We start from the raw sequence: 21,833 nt of genomic DNA on the forward strand, positions 1-21,833 counted from the left end.
GGGAGAGGTGTGTGCCTATTTATACACGAGGGTGGAGTGTTGTGTAGTGTAGTGTGCTTAGGTCACTTTGCAATTTGGGGAATTTAATTATGAGATTTGATGTTTTAAATTGTAATGTGGTGACCACTCGGACATATCTATGTGATATGGATGCATTAAATTATTTCCTTATGCATATGAATTTTTTTTGGAAAGAATACTGTTTTATTAATACTATCATGTACTCTATCCGTCCGTCTCAATCATTGACGATTTTAAAAAATGTTAAGAAAAGTGAATGGAAAAAATTAGTGTAACAGGGGTCCCACTTGTATATATTAGTTTTAAATGAAATGTGAGTGAAATGAGTTAGTGAAAGGTGGGACCCTATTACCATTTATAGTAAAAGTGAATCGGGATTCTTATTCACGGACGGACTAAAATGGCAAAACAGGACTCCTATTCGCCGAGGAGTAAATAGTAATTTATTTTAGTATGAGTACTAATATTTATTTGTGTGAATTAAAACTTCAATTTAATTGTTTTATTCATTTTTTTCCATGTGTCAATAAAAAATATCGAATTTCATATTCTCGACACGTTCTCCTCTCTCGTTTATGTATTTAAAAATATTATATATTTCATAATATTAATATAATTAGTCCAATATATGATATCTAATTAATGCAGGTGGTCTAAACATGGAAAAATTATTTTGTAATGTTTAATTGCACTACCTGACCTGACTGATAACCGTTGAATGCATAGTTTCAAAATATTGCAAATAAATCTTATTAAAATTTATTAATGTAGGAGAATTGAGAAAAAGAGTGAATGGGGAGATTGTACATATATATGTTACTACTAATTAGGAAACATAAATAAAATCCCTGAATAGATTATTCATAAGTACTTAAATCAATTAAGTTTCATTAGCTTCTTTTACTGCTAGCACTATTATTATTAATTTATTATTATTAAATTTTGGACTTTAAAACGAAAGTTAATCGAGTGCGTAGGGTATGTAATATGCAACAGGGCAGAAGGTGGCTTATGATGATTGAGACACACATGATTGATAGTTTGATACATAAGTCGAACAACTTGTAATTTTTCATATTTCATCTATTGTTTTATATTAGTATAGTAGTACTTCATATATGTACTCCAATATCAATTATTTTAATTAATTAATCTATTATGGAGTAATTAGTAAGGTTCTTTTTGTTTTAAACTAAAGAATTTTCTAGAAGAATCGTTCTGCAATTATCCACCATTACGATTCTTATTTTTACTTTCTTTGTATGTACTAATATTTAATTTAATTAAAGATCGAGAATCGAGTTGAACTTTACACTAATTTATTTCCTATCAGTTTGTACTCAATCTCAATGGATAAAGATTTATATAAAGTAAAAGTAAATACATATCTTATAGAAAACGAGGGAGAATTTAGTTACCTATATTGTCAAGTTCATACGACTAACTTATCTCTTTCCAAGAATCAAATTATGGAATTTTGAGTACATGGAATCATTTCATATCATGGCACTTTAATTAACTAACATTCTCCCTAGATTCCAATCTCCAATCTACCTAGAAATCGTAGCATGAAACAAATGCACTAACAAAAATTCGCCTAACAGCTTATTCCGTTGCTCGAACCGAAATTCCGTCACTGCTGAGTAATAGTGACAGATATAACGAAATCACTTATCTAAATATATAACAAGCCCGTCGTACATATGGAAATAAAAAAAGAATAATCACTATGACTATTAATTTCTTGAGTACATATATGTGATGATGTTACAGCAATTAATGGAATCTTTTTTATTCACTAAAATTAAAATAGTACTAATGATGATCGGAAAAAGAAGGAGTATATAAATGTATTCATCGTATGAAAGCACTATGAAAAGTGATAGGGAAAGGTTATCTGAAATGTGTGCTGACACAGATAGAACAAATGGAAGCACAGTCCCAGCTACAGGGAGAAACCACTCAGCATATATATAACCAAAATCATTAATCAAGGCATTTTTTTTAATATAGAATATCTTTACTTCATTAACTTTGCCTTACCAACAATTATATTTTCCTTTTTAGTTGTCTCTATCATCATTTCCTTAATGATTTTTTTTTTCTTTTCTGCGTTTGAAGAAACCCAACCCAATCGAATCCAATAAGTATTTGCTTGTTGCCACTATGTAAACCACTATAATTACATCATAAGACTATAGGGTAATGTCCAAAATAAGGCCACTTGATTTATATTGCTACTGTTTTGGTTGAATAGTTCAACAAAAGTAAGTTATTATGTCATCTCATTGTCAAAATCTTGATTTGGTGGAAAATTATGAACAAATTAATAATTTGGTGATTTACCGAGAAATTTTCAATGGCAAATTGCCATAAAAGCCATTAATTTGGATCAAATTGTAGTATGTCCCGCAATTTTTAAAATTGGCCGTAAAAACAATACTTTAACATTTTCTTAATTTACCCACAGAGCCTAGTGAAATTGTATTTGATGTGTCATTTAAAAAATTCTACGTGTCTACGATCATGAGTAAATTTTATTTTTCTCAACACACCTAGCACATAGCGCAATCACACCATCAATTTGAAACATGCATTTGTCAAATCAACAACATACCTTAAATATGCAATCAAAATATTTTGCTGTTGGAAAATTGAGAAAGAATATCAAAGTTCATTGTCAGAATTCGACTAAAATTCATTATTTTCCCGACAATTTTCCCAACTTTAAAATTAGTACTCAAAATCATAATTAGACAAAAGTTAGACGAATAACTCTTTAATTTAACTGAAAAATAGACTACACACCAAACTATTATTCACATGGAGGAATATAAACCCTGAACTGCAAAGGCATAAAAGCAAAATTGAAGATGGCCGACATTTGCTAACATGAAAGGCTGAAACATAAACAAATTGAATCTATTTTGTGGAACATTTATATATTTTGCAATCTAAGATGATGTAGAAACCTCATCCAGATTATATACACACAGATCAGAATCGTATCATTAAAAGGTACTAGTAAATGGCAACATCGGAATGGCGTATGAAATGTCTTTTCCTAAATCTTGGCAAGAATTTTCATCTTCAATTAGTTTTATATTTAATCAACCAAAGTCAGAATTTAGAATCCAAAGCCATTTGATCCATGACTTGTCACCTCAATTTGTCGTTTTTTCAACTCTAGCATTTGTCCCAGTATATATTCTTCATTTCTGCATGCTGCTACAAATTCTCTTTATTCTGTATCATCAGACATGCATGTTGCTCGTTTGCATATTTTCATTTTTAATTAACTTGAATATATGTTACTCTAATGAAACCACAAGTAATTGGATAATAATTTATATACTGCTGAATTTGAAGTTTAAGTTTTCAGTTCAGCGTTGGTATAAAATAGAAATATGGTGATTAAAATATAATTATAATTATAATTAATTAGAGTAAGACATAAATAAGAATTCAGCTCTGGTATTTGCACAACTTACTCTAATTAAACACAAAAAATACCATTTGTGTATAATGTAAAACAGTTAAAAAAAAAATAATACTATAATGTTTCATTTTCAAACCTTGTGAGATAAATCAGAATTCGATCGTGATTAAAAAAAATGAATAATACTTAAATCATGGTCTAATTCTGATTTATCCACGACATTTAAAAATGAAATATTATATGTATAAAATTTAATATTTTTTAACTGTTTTACATTTATAACAAATACTCTAGTAATCTTTTGTGATTATTTAAATGTAGTAAAAAATGCCAATTAATATGAATGGTGGACGGGCCCACATAGCACCACCAATTTATGTCTGTGCTGGGCCCCCTTCTCCGCCGTGAGGGCCCAATATCTTCATTGCTTGTCCCTGTCGACCATTATAATGAATATATGTATAAATATAGGGAGAAACATATTTATGTATAGTTTGATTTATAAAAAGAGAGTAGAATAAAGTTGTACACAAAATTACAAATTACTATTATATAATTGACCGTACACCAAAGTGAAAGGACGGGGCTGTGTTGGAGATTGATTAATGGATCCCAATCTCAAAACAAATATCCAAACAATTATGAGTTATGTTATCATTTCATGGGCCCAAATCTTTCACCACATTCCATTTTTTAATCCAACCACTTCAATTCTCCCTCTTTCTTTACTTCATTTTTAAAAAATATTAAAAGCAGAGAGTTGCCTTTTTTTTAAAAAAAATTGTATGTTTTGGAGTATATAACTATGGAAGCTCTTGAATATGTACGTTAATGCATTTTATAATTTTTATTTTCATTATGAATCTTGTATATATAAACAGCAAATTTGTGGTTAAGACATATTTTAAGTCCAAATCAAGTGATTCTGAGGAAATAAGATTACCCTTTTTTTCTAACATAAAAGAGAGAATATTAAGATCGTATCTCGTGAAAAAATTTACTAGTATTACATATTGTATATATATAGTTAGTGGGAGAAGCACTTTCATAATTGGGCTAAAATTAATGAATAATTAATTGAAAATTGCGTAAAATATAAAACGAAAATGGTATTAGAATCCGACGTCATGAGTCACAAATAGAGAGAGCGCATTATATTTGTTCCCCAAACAGGGTTAATACGTGACATAAAGCAGTTTATTAAGTTCAACTCAAAATATTAAAAAAAACATTTAATTAAGTCAGCCATTATTCTCTTTTCAGATAAGGAAGAATCACAATCATTTGCGAGACGTCGACGAGGCCTCGCTTAGATTTTATTATATTTTCCTAGATATTTTAATTTTAACAGTACTAGCTTTTTATGAGACTAATTTTTTTAATGAGATAAAGTTGTTGCAATTAGACTATAGATTAGATATTTTAAATTTAATAGTACGAGCTTAGATTTTATTATATATGCACACAATATTTTTTTCAAATGGCAGAATAATTTTTAAGTGGAAAATATATTTTAACAACCCCATTTTTTCTGTTTCTTTCTTATTCGTCGGTGGCGAAGATATGTAGAATACCGCCAATATATATACACACAAATGAGGAGAAAGAGGTTGGGGTAGAGCGCATTAACTTTATAATTAATTTTTATTTAAAAAAATTCAGTTATATTGATAGGATTTGATCGAATCTTGATTAAGGAGTGCTCTACTCCGTACACTATGCGTCTATGCGGATTATATAATAAAATTATGTTAATAATATTGTTAATATGTGCAAATATAATGTATATATTCAAGGTGAAGCCGGGAATTAAATTTGAAGAATTGAGAAGGATTAATATTTAAAGTTACAACCGTGAAGAAAAAAAATACGTATATATGCAAAAAATTTACAATGCAATTTGGCCGAAACCATTGATTAAATCCATGCACCGATCTGGTTAATTGACTTGGCATGTTGAGTCACTGTTTCGGGAAATAGTGGTGAGAGAAATAGGAAAGATAAAAGGATATCTAATTACTAATTCCTTAGTTCAATGCCATTTTGGAATGTCTACGAAAAAACTATACTATTACATTTCATTTTTTATTAACTTTTGTTATTTTAAAAAATTATAGTATAAGAAATTAATTTAAGATTATTACTTTTTTTAGTTTCTACAATCATTATGTAATTATATCTCTTATTATTCATTATTTTTTGAGAGATCTTACCATTTATGTCGCACCTTCTTATAGCGATGAAAATACCGAAAGTATCTACGACTATTAATGATAATTCTCCCAATATTAACGTTCTGGCTTTGCCACTGTTCCTTGGGTGTAAATATTTCTAGTCTTTTTTAGTACGACACATATGCCTTGCACGTGTATATTTCTAGTCTTTTTAGTAAGACACATGTGTCTTGCGCGTGCATATTTCTAGTTTTCTTTAGTAGAAACACATGCATGTGTATGTGTCTTGCACGCGCGTGCGTATTTCTAGTTTTTTTGAGTTGGATATTGTTGATTGCTTAATCCAATTAATATTTAAGCGGACAACAAATTACCACAATGTATCATCAACTAGCGAAATGAAAATAAGGTAAATCTCGGACACAGGGGCATCGAATGGAAGATCTTGGACATCTAAGCTTTTGGCTTTTTAAAGTAGTGCTGGAAATATCACTTCGAAACCACACATCATACGCTCACTCCTATAATCAATTCACATAGATACATTTAATCAAAACAGAGATGTTATTAATTAAATAAACTTTGAACGACAGTAAATGTAAATATGTGAGCACCCTACCTCTTTTGACTTTATCGTCATGGGCATTCTATGACCTCAAAGCTACTACACAAGCTATGGTATTGATCATCTGGTCAAAGATGCAGAAATACTTCCCATCACCCCGTGGAGTTGGTTCTCCACGATCCACTCCAAGCTGGAGGGGAACTCGGGGGCGTCGCATCCTCCCACATCCTTGATCATCGCCACCCGCGCTATGTCATAGGGTGATACGCTTATTCGCCCGTTCCCCATTGTCTTCAACAATGTTTTGATGTATTTCATCTGATCCTTATCTTTGTTGTTCACTTTAAATAAAATAAATAATTTTTTATGAGAAAAAAAGGGATCGTAATTTTGTAAAGTCGCATATGGCCTCGATCATGCACCTGTGGAGCATCTACTCTCGCAAATGTACAACGGGAAGCGCCGGATCAGTAATTTATGGAGTATAAATATAATTTTGTGAAATGTTTAATCAATAGTAAGTTTATTTACCAGCAACCGCTTTTGATTTTTAGTACGGCACATATGCCTTCCACATGTATATTTCTAGTGTTTTTTAGTAAGACACATGTGTCTTGCGCGTGCATATTTCTAGTTGTTTTAGTACGACACATATGCCTTCCATGTGCATAGTTCCAGTTTTTTTTAGTAAGACACATGTGTCTTGCGCGTGTATATTTCTAGTTTTTGTTTAGTAAGAAACACATGCATCTGTCTTGCATGCGCGTGCATATTTCTAGTTTTTTTTTAGTTGGAGATTGCTGATTGCTTAAGCCAATCTACAAGCATATGCTTCATATACACGAATTATGGGAGAGATGGAACGACAATAGAATTTTTTCTCACTAGGAAAGTAGAGTCGATAAGTAATAGAATACCTATTCAATTTGCAAGAAATGAGAGCTCAAGAAGCCACGGAAGATAGACTGGAGCTGTTAAAGAGTGTCTGGGACGCTTTCAGGCCAGTAGTTCTTAAAGCCTTGATGGGTGTTAGTGGGGCTGGTAAAACGAAATTGATGGACGTGCTAACTGGAAGAAAAACTGGAGGTTATATAGAGGGAAATATCACAATATCCGTATACGCAAAGAACTAGACGGTGTTTGCTAGGATATGTTGAAAACGTGTGAAATAAGGAGAGACTTTTGGCCTTTCATGTGACCTAAGTCCTTTGGCTTTTCATCTTATGTAACCTCCTTTTAGTTTATGGTGTACCTTAATGGCAGGTCTTTTGGAGTGATCTCTCCTATCCAATAAATAGGTGGGTTTTAGAGATGAGAAATACACCAACAAAAAGCATTCTCTCTTCTCTCAAGTTCTCTACATCATAGTGTGCATCTTAGAAGCATTGCATAGCTCGATTCTTAGAACTCCATCAAGTTCGCCGGTGCCTAGCGGGTTTGAGGTGCTTCTACACGCTAGGAGGAAGTCGTTTTATCTTTGGGGGCAATACGCCATTCCGTGAGCACTAGCCGGGGCGTAATTTGTCTTGCGGAAAGAGGGCTTCCCTCGACTCGACTTATAGTTCGGTTTGTTTTATTAATTCCGTTGTAATTTTCATTCCACTTTTATTGTTGTTATCTTCCTTCGATTGTAATAATTAGAGTACCGCCTGTACACGGCTTGGGAATTTTATCCCATTATTTCTAACAGGATATTGGGATACTGTGAGCAGAACGACATCTACTCTCCAAATATCACCGTTTACGAGTCCATTGTTTATTCAACATGGCTGAGATTGCCCTAAAAAGTTGATGAAAAGCCTAAATAGGTTAAGTTTTAAGATCACATTCAATAAGCCTCGTTTTCGATATCGCGACTTGATTATAATATTTTAGCTTCTTTTCTGCTCATAGATATTCGTTGATGAGGTAATGGACCTTGTAGAACTCACCCCCTTGAGAGAAGGACTAGTTGGGTTGCCAGGAGTAAATGGCCTCTCAATCGAGCAGCGGAAAAGGCTTACGATTGCGGTTGAACTCGTAGCAAACCCTTTAATCATATTTATGGACGAGCCGACTTCAGGGATTGATGCTAGAGCAGCTGCAATTGTGATGGCAACAGTTAGCAACACTTGAATACAGTAAGAACAATAGTGTGTATCATTCATCAGCCTAGCATTGACATATTTGAAGCATTCGATGAGGTGAGCTTGTTCATAACATAAACCAACCGTCTCGATATCTCTATTGTTGGTTCTCAATGTCATACTAAAGCAACATTGTGTGCATTAGCAGCTATATTTGATGAAACGGTGCGGGGAGATTGGACCATTGAGTCGTCACTACTTCATCACAACAATCTCTGGTGATTGATTTTGTTGAATACTACAAAAAGTCGAAGCTATACACATGAGTCAAGTTCGGTCATAGTTTAAGAAAAAAAGTTGCCTTAGGATACAACACCACTAACAAACTTATGCATAAAATCTATAGGAGGAACAAGGCCCTCGTGAGGGAATTAAGTGTCCTTTGTCATGGAACGAAGGACCTGTGCTTTTCGACCAAACACTCCCCATCTTTCCTCAACCAATCATTTATTTCTTCAAGATATCAATTTTTTTTTATTTTTCCCCTTGTTAAACGGGGCTAAAAATTCACATCGGTATTATAATATCCATAGTAATTAAACATTAATAAAAAGTTATTACAAATTAATTAAAAAATAAAGCATCTAAATTTCTTAATGTGACTAATATGGGAAGCCTAATCCGGTCGAGTTGGGTTTCATAATCTGACCGGAAGATTCCAACGGATCAAATTATTGATTAGCGACCCGACCCGCTCCGACCCACCCATGACGGAGTACTTATAAGTCGGTTAAGTCAAACGAATAAAAAATAAATCCACCGGAACGTCGTGTCGGAGCTCACGCGCCGCTTCTATTTCCGCCGCTTCCTAGATTCGTAGGGAAGGACAGCAGAATGAACGGCCAAACCAGTCATCAGCAGCCAAAGGATGGGCGCCACGACGACGATGCTGCGCTCACTGAGTTCCTCGCTTCTCTGATGGACTATACCCCCACGGTGACAGTCGCTATCTGTATCTCGCCGTGTTACAATTGGAATTTGGTAACCGTTTTGTTTGTAAGTAATTATGTTTCTACACAGATACCTGATGAATTGGTGGAGCATTACTTGGCGAAAAGTGGATTCCAGTGCCCCGACGCTCGATTGTAGGTATACTCTTCGCTTGCATTGTAATTTGCCCTAGATTAGGGGTAACTATGTTTAGAGTGAAATAATATCGATTTAGTTAGAATTAGTCCTCAATGTTCAGTTGTTATGATTTACTACGACTATTTTAGCTTGTTTTATCCTATTGTTCAATTGTTTTTAGCCCTCTCTTGGGATGGAGATGATTAGCTGCGGTTTTAGGCTTACATGATCTAGAATTGGAATAGTTTTCTTCAATAGCGAACCTATGGCTTGTTTCAATTCACCAATTTTAGGTTGTTCTGTTTTTCAATTTAGAACACGATTACTAGAAATTACCTCGAGGCTGATGTTTTCTGTGAACACATACATTGCAGTTTTCTAGTGCTTCTTTGGAATAACATGTCTCTCCAAATGTTCATTTTGGGATTGTGAGTTTACATTTCCAACAAGCATGCTACAATACTGATAAACACGTACTATCTATTAGAAAAGCAGGATTTGGTTTCAGCTCTCCCAAGGTTCCAAACTTCTAATAAGAAGATGACATATAGATGGTGATGGTGGTGAGAGAGTTTTGATAGAAACTTTCTTCTTTGGTGACATAGTTTTTTGTTTACAAAGTATATTTGACTCACGATGCATGTATGTAAAACCTCAACCCAGTGAAAAACTAAAACTAGGTATATTAAAATACCTTGGTATTCTGTTCTTTCGTAGTAGTATTCAGCACATTACCACCAAAAAGTAGCCTCGAATAATTTGGATCAGTAAATTACAGCAAATACTATCGGGGACAGATCTGTGGGGCTTAAAGTTATTTTACTGCTATCTTCTAATTCAAATGGATTAATGTGCATAAAGTGCACCCTGGGTTACATGCACGTATTTCTTCTATATTTATCTGATGAATATTGATATGGGCATAGATTCCTCACAGGCTCGGAAAAATAATTTAGCAGTGCAGTTTGCTTAGTTCATAAAAAGAGTATAATGATAACTGTAGCTACTTTATTTTCATGGTATGTTATGTCTCAGATCAGATGGTGTCATTGTTTTCTATTAGTTGTCTTCTAATTTCCCCCCTCTTATCGTTTACCTAAATGGTTATCCTTGTTTGCTGGGAGCTTTCAGTTCACATCTTCTTCTGGTGAATCATGTTTTGTTTTTCTTTGTCTTTAGGACAAGGCTGGTAGCAGTTGCAACACAGAAGTTCATTGCAGATGTGGCAACTGATGCACTTCAGTATGTTCTTTTACTTTTTCTAGTTGCAAATTGTGATGATCATTTTTTGTGTAGTTTGTTTTGATTGCACTAGCTATTCTCTTCAGTATTGGATGAATGTTTCCTTGCATCTCAACGCAGGCAGTGTAAGGCAAGGCCAGCTGTAATCAAGGACAAAAGAGATAAACAACAAAAGGTTGATAAATATGAATTTATATTAATTCCAGTCTCTAATCATCTTTATTATTTTTATTAATTACTTCATAATAGGAGAAGCGTTTGATCTTGACGATGGAGGATCTTTCCAAGGCTCTACGAGAGGTAACTGCCCTATCACATAATTTAAAGAATGCTGGCATCTCTTAGTGGAATGGCAGTGGTGTTTCCAGTGAGTGAACCAGCAGTATTGCAACCACCCACCAAATTAACTCCCCCAACATGGATTTTGTTTATTTGTGTTTTCTAATAACAAGTTATTCCTTTTCGTTGTTAGTAACCGATTTTTCTTCCATACCAATTGCAGTATGGTGTGAATGTCAAACATCAAGAATACTTTGCTGACACTCCATCTGCTGGTCTAGATCCTGCATCGAGAGATGAATAACTACTTGTCCGAACCACATGATACAATTCGACCTATGTACTACTACTCCCTGTATCTGAAGGTTTGTTCATTTGGTGTAGCAGATTCAATCTATCTTATCCATTTGAATCAAATTACTGGCAATTTCAAATGTTGTGCAATGGAACTCTGCGAATTTTAGTGGAATACAATGAAATGTGTGCAGTACATATCTTTGTGGCTGTTACATTGTGTTGATTTGTTGTCCGCTTAAATATGAATTTTGTCAAATCAATATCGGATCTTTTTCATCAACTAATTTATGAGCAAATACATAATTTTAACTCTATCCCAAGATTTTTCCAACATTTCTTAGCTCATTTTGATATTTTTTTCGTCAACATTAGTACTGCTCATTTCTTGGGTAGGGAACTAAACTATAGCATGAATGAACCCTTTTGATTTTAGAACATCTCCAATGGGAGATAGGCCAGCCATAGGCCAGCCATTCTCTCCCCTGCCACGTCAGCAACACCAAAAAAACCACCTGCCACGTCAGATTTAGGCCAGCCATAGGCCAGTCGCAATAAAAATAATTCAAAATATACTACATTTACGGAATTAAAATTGCGATATACGGAATTAAATTTACGACGCATATACGGGAAAATAATCCATTTCATAAAAAAAAAGTACAGAGATTTAAAAAAAAAAGTACATGATTTTTAACAAAAATAAATGGGCTTCAACACACGAGCCCCGCCACTCTCTACTGCTCATCGCCGTCGCCGTCGTCCTCGTCGCCGCCGCCGCTGCCGCCGCCCGTGGTATCTGAGCCCACGTCGGAACCCCCCAGCCGTGACCTCGCGATCTCTAGATCAGCGCGGACGCTCTCGAGCATCTCGTGCAGAAACCTCTTCTCTATGGGGTCAGTGGTGTTCTTCCACTCTCGGAAGATCTGTAACATCTGAGCCCGCGTTTGGTTACGCGAATGGAGAGTGTACTCGAGTGGGGCAGGTGGGACGACGGAGGACTGGACCTCGCGGGGCGATAGGGGGGATCCGCCCCTCGCCGCCCGCTGCGCCCGCTTCTGTCCAACCGGGCGGGGGCGACCAGTAAATGAAGGAGTGGGTGGAAACTCCTCAGCATCTGGGGGGAGGTCGTGGGATCCGCCGCTGCTGCCGCTGTAGTCACCGCTATAGTTCAGTCGCTGCTTCTTCGGCCACCCAGCGTCGCACCCCGCCCGGAACTTCTCGGAGTCCTTCAACAACAAGAAGCACTCCCAGAAGGTGAACTCCTTATACCTCCCCTCCAAGGGGAACTGACTTGCGGCTATCCTCCGGGCGTCCTCCTCGTTCTGCCCACTCTTGAGCTGACGGAGGGCGTTGGCGTACAAGTTCGCAAAACGGCCCACCGCGGCCCTGGTGCGCTCCCACCCCTTCCGGACCTCCTCGTTGCTGAAGTCCTTCCCCTGCGGGCAGTGCCTCCTATAGGCAGCTCTGATCTTCGCCCACATGTTCGCACACCTCCAACCACCCCCTGGCTCATCCTCCGTCCACTTCCTCCGGCCAGTGGCAGCGGGTTGCGATGACTCGCCGACCGCCTTGCCCTTCCCCTTCCCCCTCGTCTTCTTCTGCGGCGCGGCCGGCGTGGTGTGAACGGGAGTATCCGGATCATCGAGATCGATCCCCATATCATGCAATGACAGAAGGTCATCGCCAGAGAACTGCGTCTCCACCGGGGTCGACGTGTGAGACGAAGCCGTCAAGAAATCAAGCGAGGGCCGATATACCGCGTCCCCTCCCGGTGTCCCCTGCAGCCCCCCCGGCATCCCGGGATGCATACCGTGCGGCATCCCCCCCGACATCCCCCCCTGCCACATCATCCCCATCATCTGCTGCAGCATCATCTGCTGCTGCAGCTGGGGCATACCCCCCCACCCGGGCGCTGACTGCCCGCCGCTCCCCTGCCCGCCGCCCGGCATCCCCCACGGCATACCCCCCTGGTTCCCCCCCATCGCCCCCCCCCCCCCCCCGGCGCACCAGCCATCATCCCCATCATCTAATTCCAAGGGATGTTAAACCCCGGGCCCATCTGCCCCCATCCAGATCCCATAGGTACCGTGGGAGTCTGAGATCCACTCGTCGCTGGGCTGGACTCGTTGTTGTGATCCATCGCCGCTCGATTAATGCTCTTGTACAGAAAGTTAGAGAGAGAGAAAACTCGTTAAAACAAGTGGTGCAAATGAAAATGAAACGAAAATCGCGTTTATATATGATTTTAAAAAAAAAAAAAAAAAAAAAAAAACGAAAAATCGCCGCTCGCCGGTCGCTGGCCGATCGGGCCTCCACAATGGCGGCTAGCCGATTGGCCAGCGCTTCGGCCAGCGACGAGCGATCGGCCAGCCCACGCCGATCCGCTCGCCGAAATCGCGCTGGCCGATTGCAATGGTTCGGCTAGCCGATCGGCTAGCGCGACGAATCGGCTAGCTGGTCGCTAGCCGACCATTGGAGATGCTCTTAGTAACGACATTTGTTGGTACAAGGAGTATATGTTTATGGAGTAGATAATTCGGATAACAAAAAATCAATTCAAACTGCATGGACATCTGATTCACATACACAGAACAAATGATAAATTAGAAAGCAAAAAAAAACAACAATCAAGAATACTTTTGCTGAAAACTAATTCCCGCCTTCATTAGCGGCATCAACATTTTCCCGAACAGCAGCAGGTGCAGGTGCAACAGGTTCAGCAGGTGCACAGAAGAGAGATCTACACACATAAATAATCAACACTATCACTGCCGCCACCCCGGCGATCAGAAAGAGCCCCCAGAAGCTCCCAAGCCCGAGATTATTGGGTGTCGCCAACTCATCCGAATCCAAACATTTATCCACAACACCCAACCATTTCTTCTCCATCTCCACCATCTTCCGCCCCTCCGTCACGTTCAAAATCGCGCGCGAAACATCCTTTACCAGAGGCGAACCAATCGGGAACACCTGAAAAACCCACAATTTTTTTAAACATTACTAATATGTATGGCTAGAAACAAACTGAGACAATATAAGTTAGGTTTTGATATAAACATACGATGCCGAAACCATTAGCCTTGTTTATAGGTCCGATCATAGTATATTTGGAGCAGTATTTGGTTAGGAACAACTTTATGTAGGGGATTTCATGAAACGCAGCAGAAATGCTGCCTTTGGAGAGAAGCTCGTGGAGTTTCTCGGGCGAGTCGTACTCTACGAGACACGACTCATGGAAGTCCATCTTCTTGAGGAGTCCATACACGAATGATCCCTGCATGTATCCTACGTTCTTGTTGGTCCTGGCCAGATAATTCACGTCCGTCACCGTCGGCTGCAGCTTCTGAACGGTTAGCATGGATGCCAGACTCGCAGTGTAGCTCTGTGTCAGGATCAGTACCACCAGAAACCATATGATCAGCATTATCTTTGACAGGTTGCTCTTCAATTTCTCCTCTACAAGAAAATTATATTTATTTTAATAAAATAGTAACTATTATCGTGTATTGCATAATTAGATAAAGAGATACTAGGCTTACTATGAGCAAAGACCATGGTTGAGAAGCCAAACCAGAATATAGTGCCAACTTGGTACCAGAACGACCCCTGGAACTGATCGTTTCTCTCGTGTTCAAGGAGCCATATCAAGAATCCAAGGAAGACGAACGAGCAGAAGCTTGTCAGCCACAGCTCCCAAGTCAGGGGCTTCAAGAATATCCATGCATTCTTTCTCTTTACATCTTTCAGTGGCACGATCATTGACACACCTGACTCTGTGTAGGGCAGAGTGAAGTCCACGTACTGCGACCTGTTCGCCACAATCGTCACGTCTCCAGCAACGATATCATAGTTCTGCACATTCATCATGTTATTAGCGAACATCTCCCCAGCTCTGCTTATCATAAAAAAAAAAAAAAAGAAGGCGAAGAAGCTTACTCCGAGGTATACTTGATAGGTCAAGCTATTGTAATCTCCAGCCGTGGTGTGGTTGGGATATGCATACGGGATGTATTCATAGCTCACACCATAAGGTAATGCTGCCATTACTGCTTCAAAAATTTCTATGCAATACCCTACTACTCTTGTAGAATTGTCAGCATTCCATGTAACACTCACAAACTCAGTGAATCCAGCTTTCACAGGTACTCCAACTCTCAACTTCCTTCCATTGGTTGGGATCACCCAACCTCTAGGCCTAGATGTTGTGTCGCCTGGCCAGATGATCGATCCAAGCTTGGATTTGGGAGTAAAATCCGCGTACAAATTAGCGCTTTTGGAGTTGAGTTCATTGACAATCCTACTATCTTTTGTCCAATATCCAATGCCCTGAACTCCATGGCCGACGAAGTTGACAATCTCCATAGGCGGCGCCTCAAGCTCCCCATCGACTAGCCTGAAGTTCCCTGCAAGCCCTGTGAATGTTGTGTTCGACAAGGCCTTGATGAGGCTCGGCCCACCACCCGACACTCCAAATCCTTCGAGATCTGTTGAGTTCGTCGATTTTTGTATGTAGTTAACATCTTTAAGCTCTGCCTTCTCTGCTGCTATAGCTAATGCAGTGGCTGCATCATAAGCCCACAGCCCAAAAATGCTCAATTTACTTCCAACAAGAACCTGTTTATTAAACTGAGTCTCAAAGCTCTCGAGCTCTTTACTCCTCGGGACATGATGCCTCACTCCAATAACTCCCAGCATGGACTCCAGTGCAGACTGATCCAGCAACTCGAGCTCGTTGGTGATCCCATTCGTGACGATCCACGCACAATCCCGACTCATCAACCCGATCTTGCGCGCTATGATGAAGAGGCGAGACGCGAGGGGGCTCAACATGTGGACCACGAACACTCTGGTCTGCATTGTCATGAGCTTGTAGAGCTCGGCCTCGATCTGATCGTCGGTTGCGAGAGTAGAGATCACGCTTCTGTAAGGTATGCGGGCGTTGACACGCCCCAAGGCGTCGCTCAAATAAGGCATAATGCCTTCTCCGAAGTTGTTTTCCTCGTAAACAGGGACGACTTCTCGCCACCCGAAGGCCTCGACGATGTCAGCTATGGCGTCCACCTGTGTAGCGTCGCTGAGGGTGGCGCGGAAGAAGTAGGGGCTTCGGGTTGAGGAGAGAGAAGGACTTGTAGCGGAGTAGGAGATGATGGGGACCTGAGCTTCTTCTCCTAGAGAGATGAGGAAGCTAGCCTGAAATGAGAAGGTTGGGCCTAATATGGCTTGCACTTGCACATTCTTGAGTAGGTCTAGGCCTGCACTTTTCAAGATTATCAACTTGGTTAACTTAACTAGCATTTGGCGTCTGGTTCGATGGATGTGATGGATAAGATTAATATGATTGGAGGATGATTAAATAATCACGGGAGAGAATCATGCAAATCAAACATACTCCCTCCGTCCGCAAAATATTGTCTAAGTTTGACTCGGCACGAGATTTAAGAAATGTGAAGAAAAAATGAGTGGAAAAAGTTAGTAGAATATAGGTCTAACATTATATATTGGTTTTATAATAGAATATGAGTGTAATGAGTTAGTTGAAAGTAGGGTCCCTTAACCAAAAATGGAAAAAAAGCAAAGTGGACAACATTTAACGGACGGATTGAAATGACTAAACTGGACAACATTTCACAGACAGAGGGAGTATGATTTTATAGGGAAGAGAGCATTACCTGCGGAAGCAGCACCAATGACGTCGCCTTTGGGGGGACGGTTGGTGAGGAGGAGCCTAGTCTTGTAATGACTGTGGGTCGAATAGAAGTCGGAAAGCGCCATGGATAGGCAATTGAAGGCCATCTGTCCGTAGCCATCCATGTCAAGAATCACCCCAACTCTAATGGGGATGGTCTGTGCATCTGCCATTTTGGAGATTGAAAACAACAAGTAATGGAAAATGAACAAAATGGGAATATTATGGCTTCTCTTCTCCATCTTTGTAGGCATCAAGAGTTGAGATATAGCATGGGGGATACTGAGAATGCAATGTATGCATGTATATATATAGAAGGAGTGTGATAAGTTGATGTGGTAGTGTGGGATCCACACGTGAGGAATCAGCAATGGTGTGGTGGTGAGCACTAATGTGAAGTCAAGTGATTATTTTACATGCAATTTGCACTTGACAGCATTTGCAGTTATAGTATTCCTACTTGCTCACTTTCTCTAATCATTTCCTAATTTGGTTCTCTCAAGACATGAACCTCACTATGCAATTAATTTTCAATAAAAACTTCGATTTGTTTTTAATATCGTGTAATGTGCTTTTGGATTAAGCAAGGAACAAAAGCATAATATGGCCTTATCCAAATGAAAATTACTTGAAAATTCCAGATTGTAGGTGATATTCTGTGGAGGTCACATTCAAGTTCAACGCAATACAAAACTACAATTTATCTAATAGAGTATAAATTTTAAGTCTTAGTTGACCTCCCCACTAATTGTGATGAGGAAAAATAACTATGAAATACAGACAAGATATCTATCTACCTTAAAATCTGCCTATTTTTTATTAACACTAGGCATGAAAATTTCATAACTACCTAAGTGAACTACGTCGTTTTATGATAGATGATTGGATGTGGTCACAGTTTCACCAGTAGGGATCACCTACAACTTTTCCTACACCACCTCCTACTCCATCCCTCACAAACATAAAATATGATGGTGGACTCATATTTCATGTTTGTGAGGGGTGGAGTAGGGGGTGGTGTAGGAAAAGTTGCAGGTGAGTAATTGATAAGAAGTTTATAATTTCACAAAATATATTCTATTATTGAAATTCTTTTACAAACATAAAAACTATTAATTGTGTGAACATTTAAAGTACCTATTGGATATACTAATTACATGAGTAAAATTCTACCATATATTTTTACAAGATGGTTAATAATAATTCACTCATTTATCCGGTGATTACTTGAGCCACTGATAGAAAAATAACCAATTAAGTTGCATTTTGTCGTTATAGATAAAATTTTATTTACCATTTGGATTTTCCTCACTCCTCCTCGGCCATTTAAACATAATTAAGTGAGAATTACTTACGCATGTATTAGTCTACTGGTAAAATGATTGATGCTCAAAGCCAAAGATCTCATATAAAAGATTATGACATGACCTTTAAACTTCTATTCATTTAACTATAAAAAAACAATTACTATTTCATAGTATTTCATATTTCATGAAGGCAACTTCATTAAATTAAAGGCTTGATATACAGTCATGCTAAACGCTACATGTAGAATGAATCATATATTTCCTCCGTCTCAATTAAGTTGAGTCGTTTTTTCTCTTTCTAATTAAATATTCAATTCTCTTCTCTCTCCATTTAATAGCTATACCCACCTTTCTCTCTTCAACATCTCCTAAAATCTCATACCGACCAAGAAATGTGTTAGCCGAGACGGAGGGAGTAGCAGTGTTTGATTTGTTGTGTATTTTAAGTGTCAACGACATGAAAAAAAACTGAAACATAAGTAATATAGAGTTGAGTGTAAAAGAGGATAAAGAGAAATAATTAGAGGTCGAATAGTAGAAACTAGAGATACAATTACAACATTGACATCGACATAATTAAGACTAAATTTTTTATAATACATAGCATACTATTAAAATTGTTATTGCTAATATTAGTATATATAAAAATTGAGAGAATATCCAAGGAGGCATAGAAAAATACGTAAAACATTAAAAACAAGGCCCTGAGATTCGAACAGGAACTCATTAGGTTGCTAGTCCACTACCTAGACTAAATGGGCTGTAGCATCACATCTAAATTGCTGCATACATGTACTCCCTCCGTCCCACATAATTTTACCCAGTATTTCATTTTGGGCCGTCCCACATAATTTTACTCATTTCACTTTTACCATTTTTGGTAGTGGACCTCATATTCCACTAACTCATTCCTACTCACATTTTATTATAAAACTAATACTTTAAAAGTAGGACCCACATTCCACTAACTATTTCAACTCACTTTCCATTACATTTATTAAATCCCGTGTCAGGTCAAAGTGTGTAAAATTATATGGGACGGACGGAGTAATATACATAGGTAAAATACAAATGGGTGGCTGGTAGAATCCATGCATTGCATGCTAGAAGAGGCAAGCTTATAGGCTATAGCCAGACAAAACTACACTTTTCAAGTCAATATTCAATATTTATTCAAAAATATCATGCTTGTGCCTTGTGGTAAGCTACACCTCGTTTCCTCCCTCACAAATCAATTTCAATGCCAATATCGACAATATTATTTTCACACTCGAACTTGGATAATGAAATGAACATGTAACCTCCCCAAATTAGCAATGAGACACAGATATAACCTAGTAACTATGCCTAAAATAATCATCAACTTGAGAGCTCAAATAAGTGCACAAGATGAAGTTGGATGCTCCCATGGTAGTCATTTTCCATGTGGTTGTTTTGCTTCTCTTGTTGAACAGCACCACGGTGCAGAGTACACCTTTCCCTGTAAGAGTTGGAGTGGTGGTAGACATGGACGATTATGATGGAAAAATGGGGTTGAACTGCATCACTATTGCACTCTCGGATTTCTACACCAAACATGGCTACTACCAGACTAGGCTGGTGCTTACCAAGAGAGACTCCAAAAAAGATGTCGTTGGAGCAGCTGCAGCAGGTACTTTTAATGCTAAATCAACCTACTTATTAAACGCACAGGTTTAGTGAATATACAATCTAGTAAGGCTTGCGAATTGAGTCTCTTTTAAAGAAATCTCTCTCATATACGGTCAGGGAAATGCTACATGTAGCTTGAATGAATCATATGATAATGTTGAAGCTATACATTACATTAAATGTGTGGAAGCCACCGAATTTTGGCAGAATTGTGATGGTTGTCATTTTCCGAGGGATGAAATACAGAGAAAACTGATAAACTAAGTAAGAAAAAAGACGTTTTTGCTTAAAAAATGACACATAATTATTTATAGCTTAGCATAAAGAATTATGATAATATTATTCCCTTTTGAGTAAAGGCCAAAATTGGTCCCGAACATATGGTCATTTTACCTTTTTGGTCATAAACTTTATCTTTTGGATTTTTTTGTCCTGCACATATGAAAATTTGATCATTTTGGTCCTCCGTCAATAGTTTCGTCAATAGTTCCGTTAAAAACTCTTAATTCTGATTTTTAATTCACTAATTAATCTCCTAATTATTTTTAACTCTAGGGTTTTTATTAAAGCCCGCGCTTCTACACCGATGTCAAGCTCAACTCCGAGAGGGTCGATCCGCCGTCCTCCATCACCGATTCGCTCATGTCGTGGGCGCATGAGGCCCACTGGTCCATGGGCGGCCTCAACGTCAAGCGCCACCGCCTCCAGGGGCGGATCGAGGGCAGCGTCGAGAAGCTCCAAGTGCAGAAGGAGCAGATCTTCAAGCGCACTCCGATTCCGAAGAAATCCGCCGCAAAATCGCCTGCAAAAGATCCATGTCGAGATCGATACAACCCCCTCCCCGCCGCGCGCTCCTCTGGCGATTAAGCGGCAGCGAGTCGTCGGATTGATGGATGAGGATGAGGAGGACGAGGAGGAGGAGGTTGTGGCGGTGAAGAAAGGTCCGGTGAGGAAATTGGGGGATGATTTCGAGAGGGTGGCGAGGGAAAGCGGGATGGCGAGCAGCTCCACCAGAGAAATTGGGGGGGGGGGGGGGGGGCGGGGGGAGAAGAGGAAATTGGTTAAGGGAGGGAAGAAGATTGAGGGTGCGGTGGTGGCTGCCGCCGCCGGAATCAGAAGCTCGCCGCGGTTGTCGAAGATGCGTTGATTGAGTTTGGGGTGAAGGTGTTTGATGATTTGTCTCAGTGGAATTAGGATTAGATTTTCTTTTTTATTTCTTATTTAATGAATTTCGAGTGTTTAGTGCCCGTAATCTAACTTGGATATTTATTAAAATAATTAGGAGATTAGTTAGTGAATTAAAAATCAGAATTAAGAGTTTAATCTGGTCAAAATCGGGTTGACCGTTAGTTTTTAATGGAACTATTGACGGATGACCAAAATGATCAAAATTCCATATGTGCAGGACCAAAAAATCCAAAAGATAAAATTTAGGACCAAAAAGGTAAAATGACTATATATTCAGGACCAATTTTGACCTTTATCTTTCATTTTTCATTTGAAAAGGATTTAGTGCAGATTTCACTAAGAATAGGACTTTCTTAATTTCTATTTCTGGATAGATTTAAATGTCAATTACTCTGTGTCAATAATTTCACATATAGTATCCACTTTTGTAATATTTGTGGAAGCTGCTATGATGATATGATCCATGCATTGCATGCAAGTGGCCAATTTCCTAAGAATCATACCACCACCTCATTAAATGATTATTGCTTTTTTAGAAGACAAGTTTTACAAGCATCCTTGTATTAACGACTTGAATTTGAAATAGTCAAGCTAAACACTAACTTATAAGTACTATACTACTAACAAGTTGATGGGAGTCATGTAACTATTACATTAAAAAAAATCCTTTTTTTGTCGATTTATTACAAAACAAAACTAGACTTTTCAAGTCGACAATATTCAACATTAATAAAGTCAATATTCAATATACATTCAAAAATCTAATGCATGCATATGTGTGAAATTTCATC

The 21,833-nt window shown here is 38.3% G+C and overlaps 2 protein-coding genes and 1 pseudogene across 3 annotated transcripts; 2 read left to right on the forward strand and 1 right to left on the reverse strand.

Annotated features, from left to right (window-relative positions):
* Positions 1-9,004: 9,004 nt before the first annotated feature.
* On the forward strand, positions 9,005-11,432 carry LOC125211643 (transcription initiation factor TFIID subunit 10-like). 2 transcript variants are annotated; one of them, XM_048111522.2, is made up of 6 exons: positions 9,022-9,261; positions 9,346-9,410; positions 10,573-10,635; positions 10,756-10,810; positions 10,885-10,935; positions 11,138-11,432. In XM_048111522.2, the coding sequence occupies exons 1-6, from the start codon at positions 9,160-9,162 to the stop codon at positions 11,216-11,218; spliced, it is 417 nt and encodes a 138-aa protein (XP_047967479.1). In that variant the 5' UTR covers positions 9,022-9,159; the 3' UTR covers positions 11,219-11,432. The 2 variants fall into 2 exon arrangements, with proteins under 2 accessions (XP_047967480.1, XP_047967479.1); XM_048111523.2 differs by lacking the exon at positions 10,885-10,935 and having other exon boundaries at positions 9,005-9,261.
* Positions 11,433-13,763: 2,331 nt separating this feature from the next.
* Positions 13,764-17,072, reverse strand: LOC125215130 (glutamate receptor 2.7-like). The gene is made up of 5 exons (XM_089069491.1): positions 16,881-17,072; positions 15,148-16,463; positions 14,751-15,063; positions 14,273-14,667; positions 13,764-14,181 (listed from the first exon to the last, which is right to left on the reverse strand). Exons 1-5 carry the CDS (start codon positions 17,068-17,070, stop codon positions 13,861-13,863), a joined length of 2,535 nt encoding a protein of 844 aa, XP_088925617.1. The 5' UTR covers positions 17,071-17,072; the 3' UTR covers positions 13,764-13,860.
* A 2,521-nt stretch (positions 17,073-19,593) lies between these two features.
* On the forward strand, positions 19,594-21,064 carry LOC148929982 (uncharacterized; annotated as a pseudogene).
* Positions 21,065-21,833: the final 769 nt, after the last annotated feature.

The sequence above is a fragment of the Salvia hispanica genome, chromosome 3 (genome assembly GCF_029641045.1).
Source record: "Salvia hispanica isolate PSC_SH4W2 chromosome 3, Shi_PSC_v1, whole genome shotgun sequence".
Lineage (NCBI taxonomy): Eukaryota > Viridiplantae > Streptophyta > Magnoliopsida > Lamiales > Lamiaceae > Salvia > Salvia hispanica.

What these genes read in the sequence shown, in the direction of transcription:
- LOC125211643 (XM_048111522.2), top strand. Translation starts at nt 9,160, where the DNA reads ATGAACGGCCAAACCAGTCATCAGCAGCCAAAGGATGGGCGCCACGAC. An exon ending in GTGGCAACTGATGCACTTCA is followed by an intron (nt 10,636 to 10,755) that starts GTATGTTCTTTT and finishes ATCTCAACGCAG; the next exon opens with GCAGTGTAAGGCAAGGCCAG. An exon ending in AAAGAGATAAACAACAAAAG is followed by an intron (nt 10,811 to 10,884) that starts GTTGATAAATAT and finishes ACTTCATAATAG; the next exon opens with GAGAAGCGTTTGATCTTGAC.
- LOC125215130 (XM_089069491.1), bottom strand. Translation starts at nt 17,070, where the DNA reads ATGGCAGATGCACAGACCATCCCCATTAGAGTTGGGGTGATTCTTGAC. An exon ending in CCTATCAAGTATACCTCGGA is followed by an intron (nt 15,064 to 15,147) that starts GTAAGCTTCTTC and finishes ATGAATGTGCAG; the next exon opens with AACTATGATATCGTTGCTGG. An exon ending in AGGCTAATGGTTTCGGCATC is followed by an intron (nt 14,182 to 14,272) that starts GTATGTTTATAT and finishes TGGGTTTTTCAG; the next exon opens with GTGTTCCCGATTGGTTCGCC.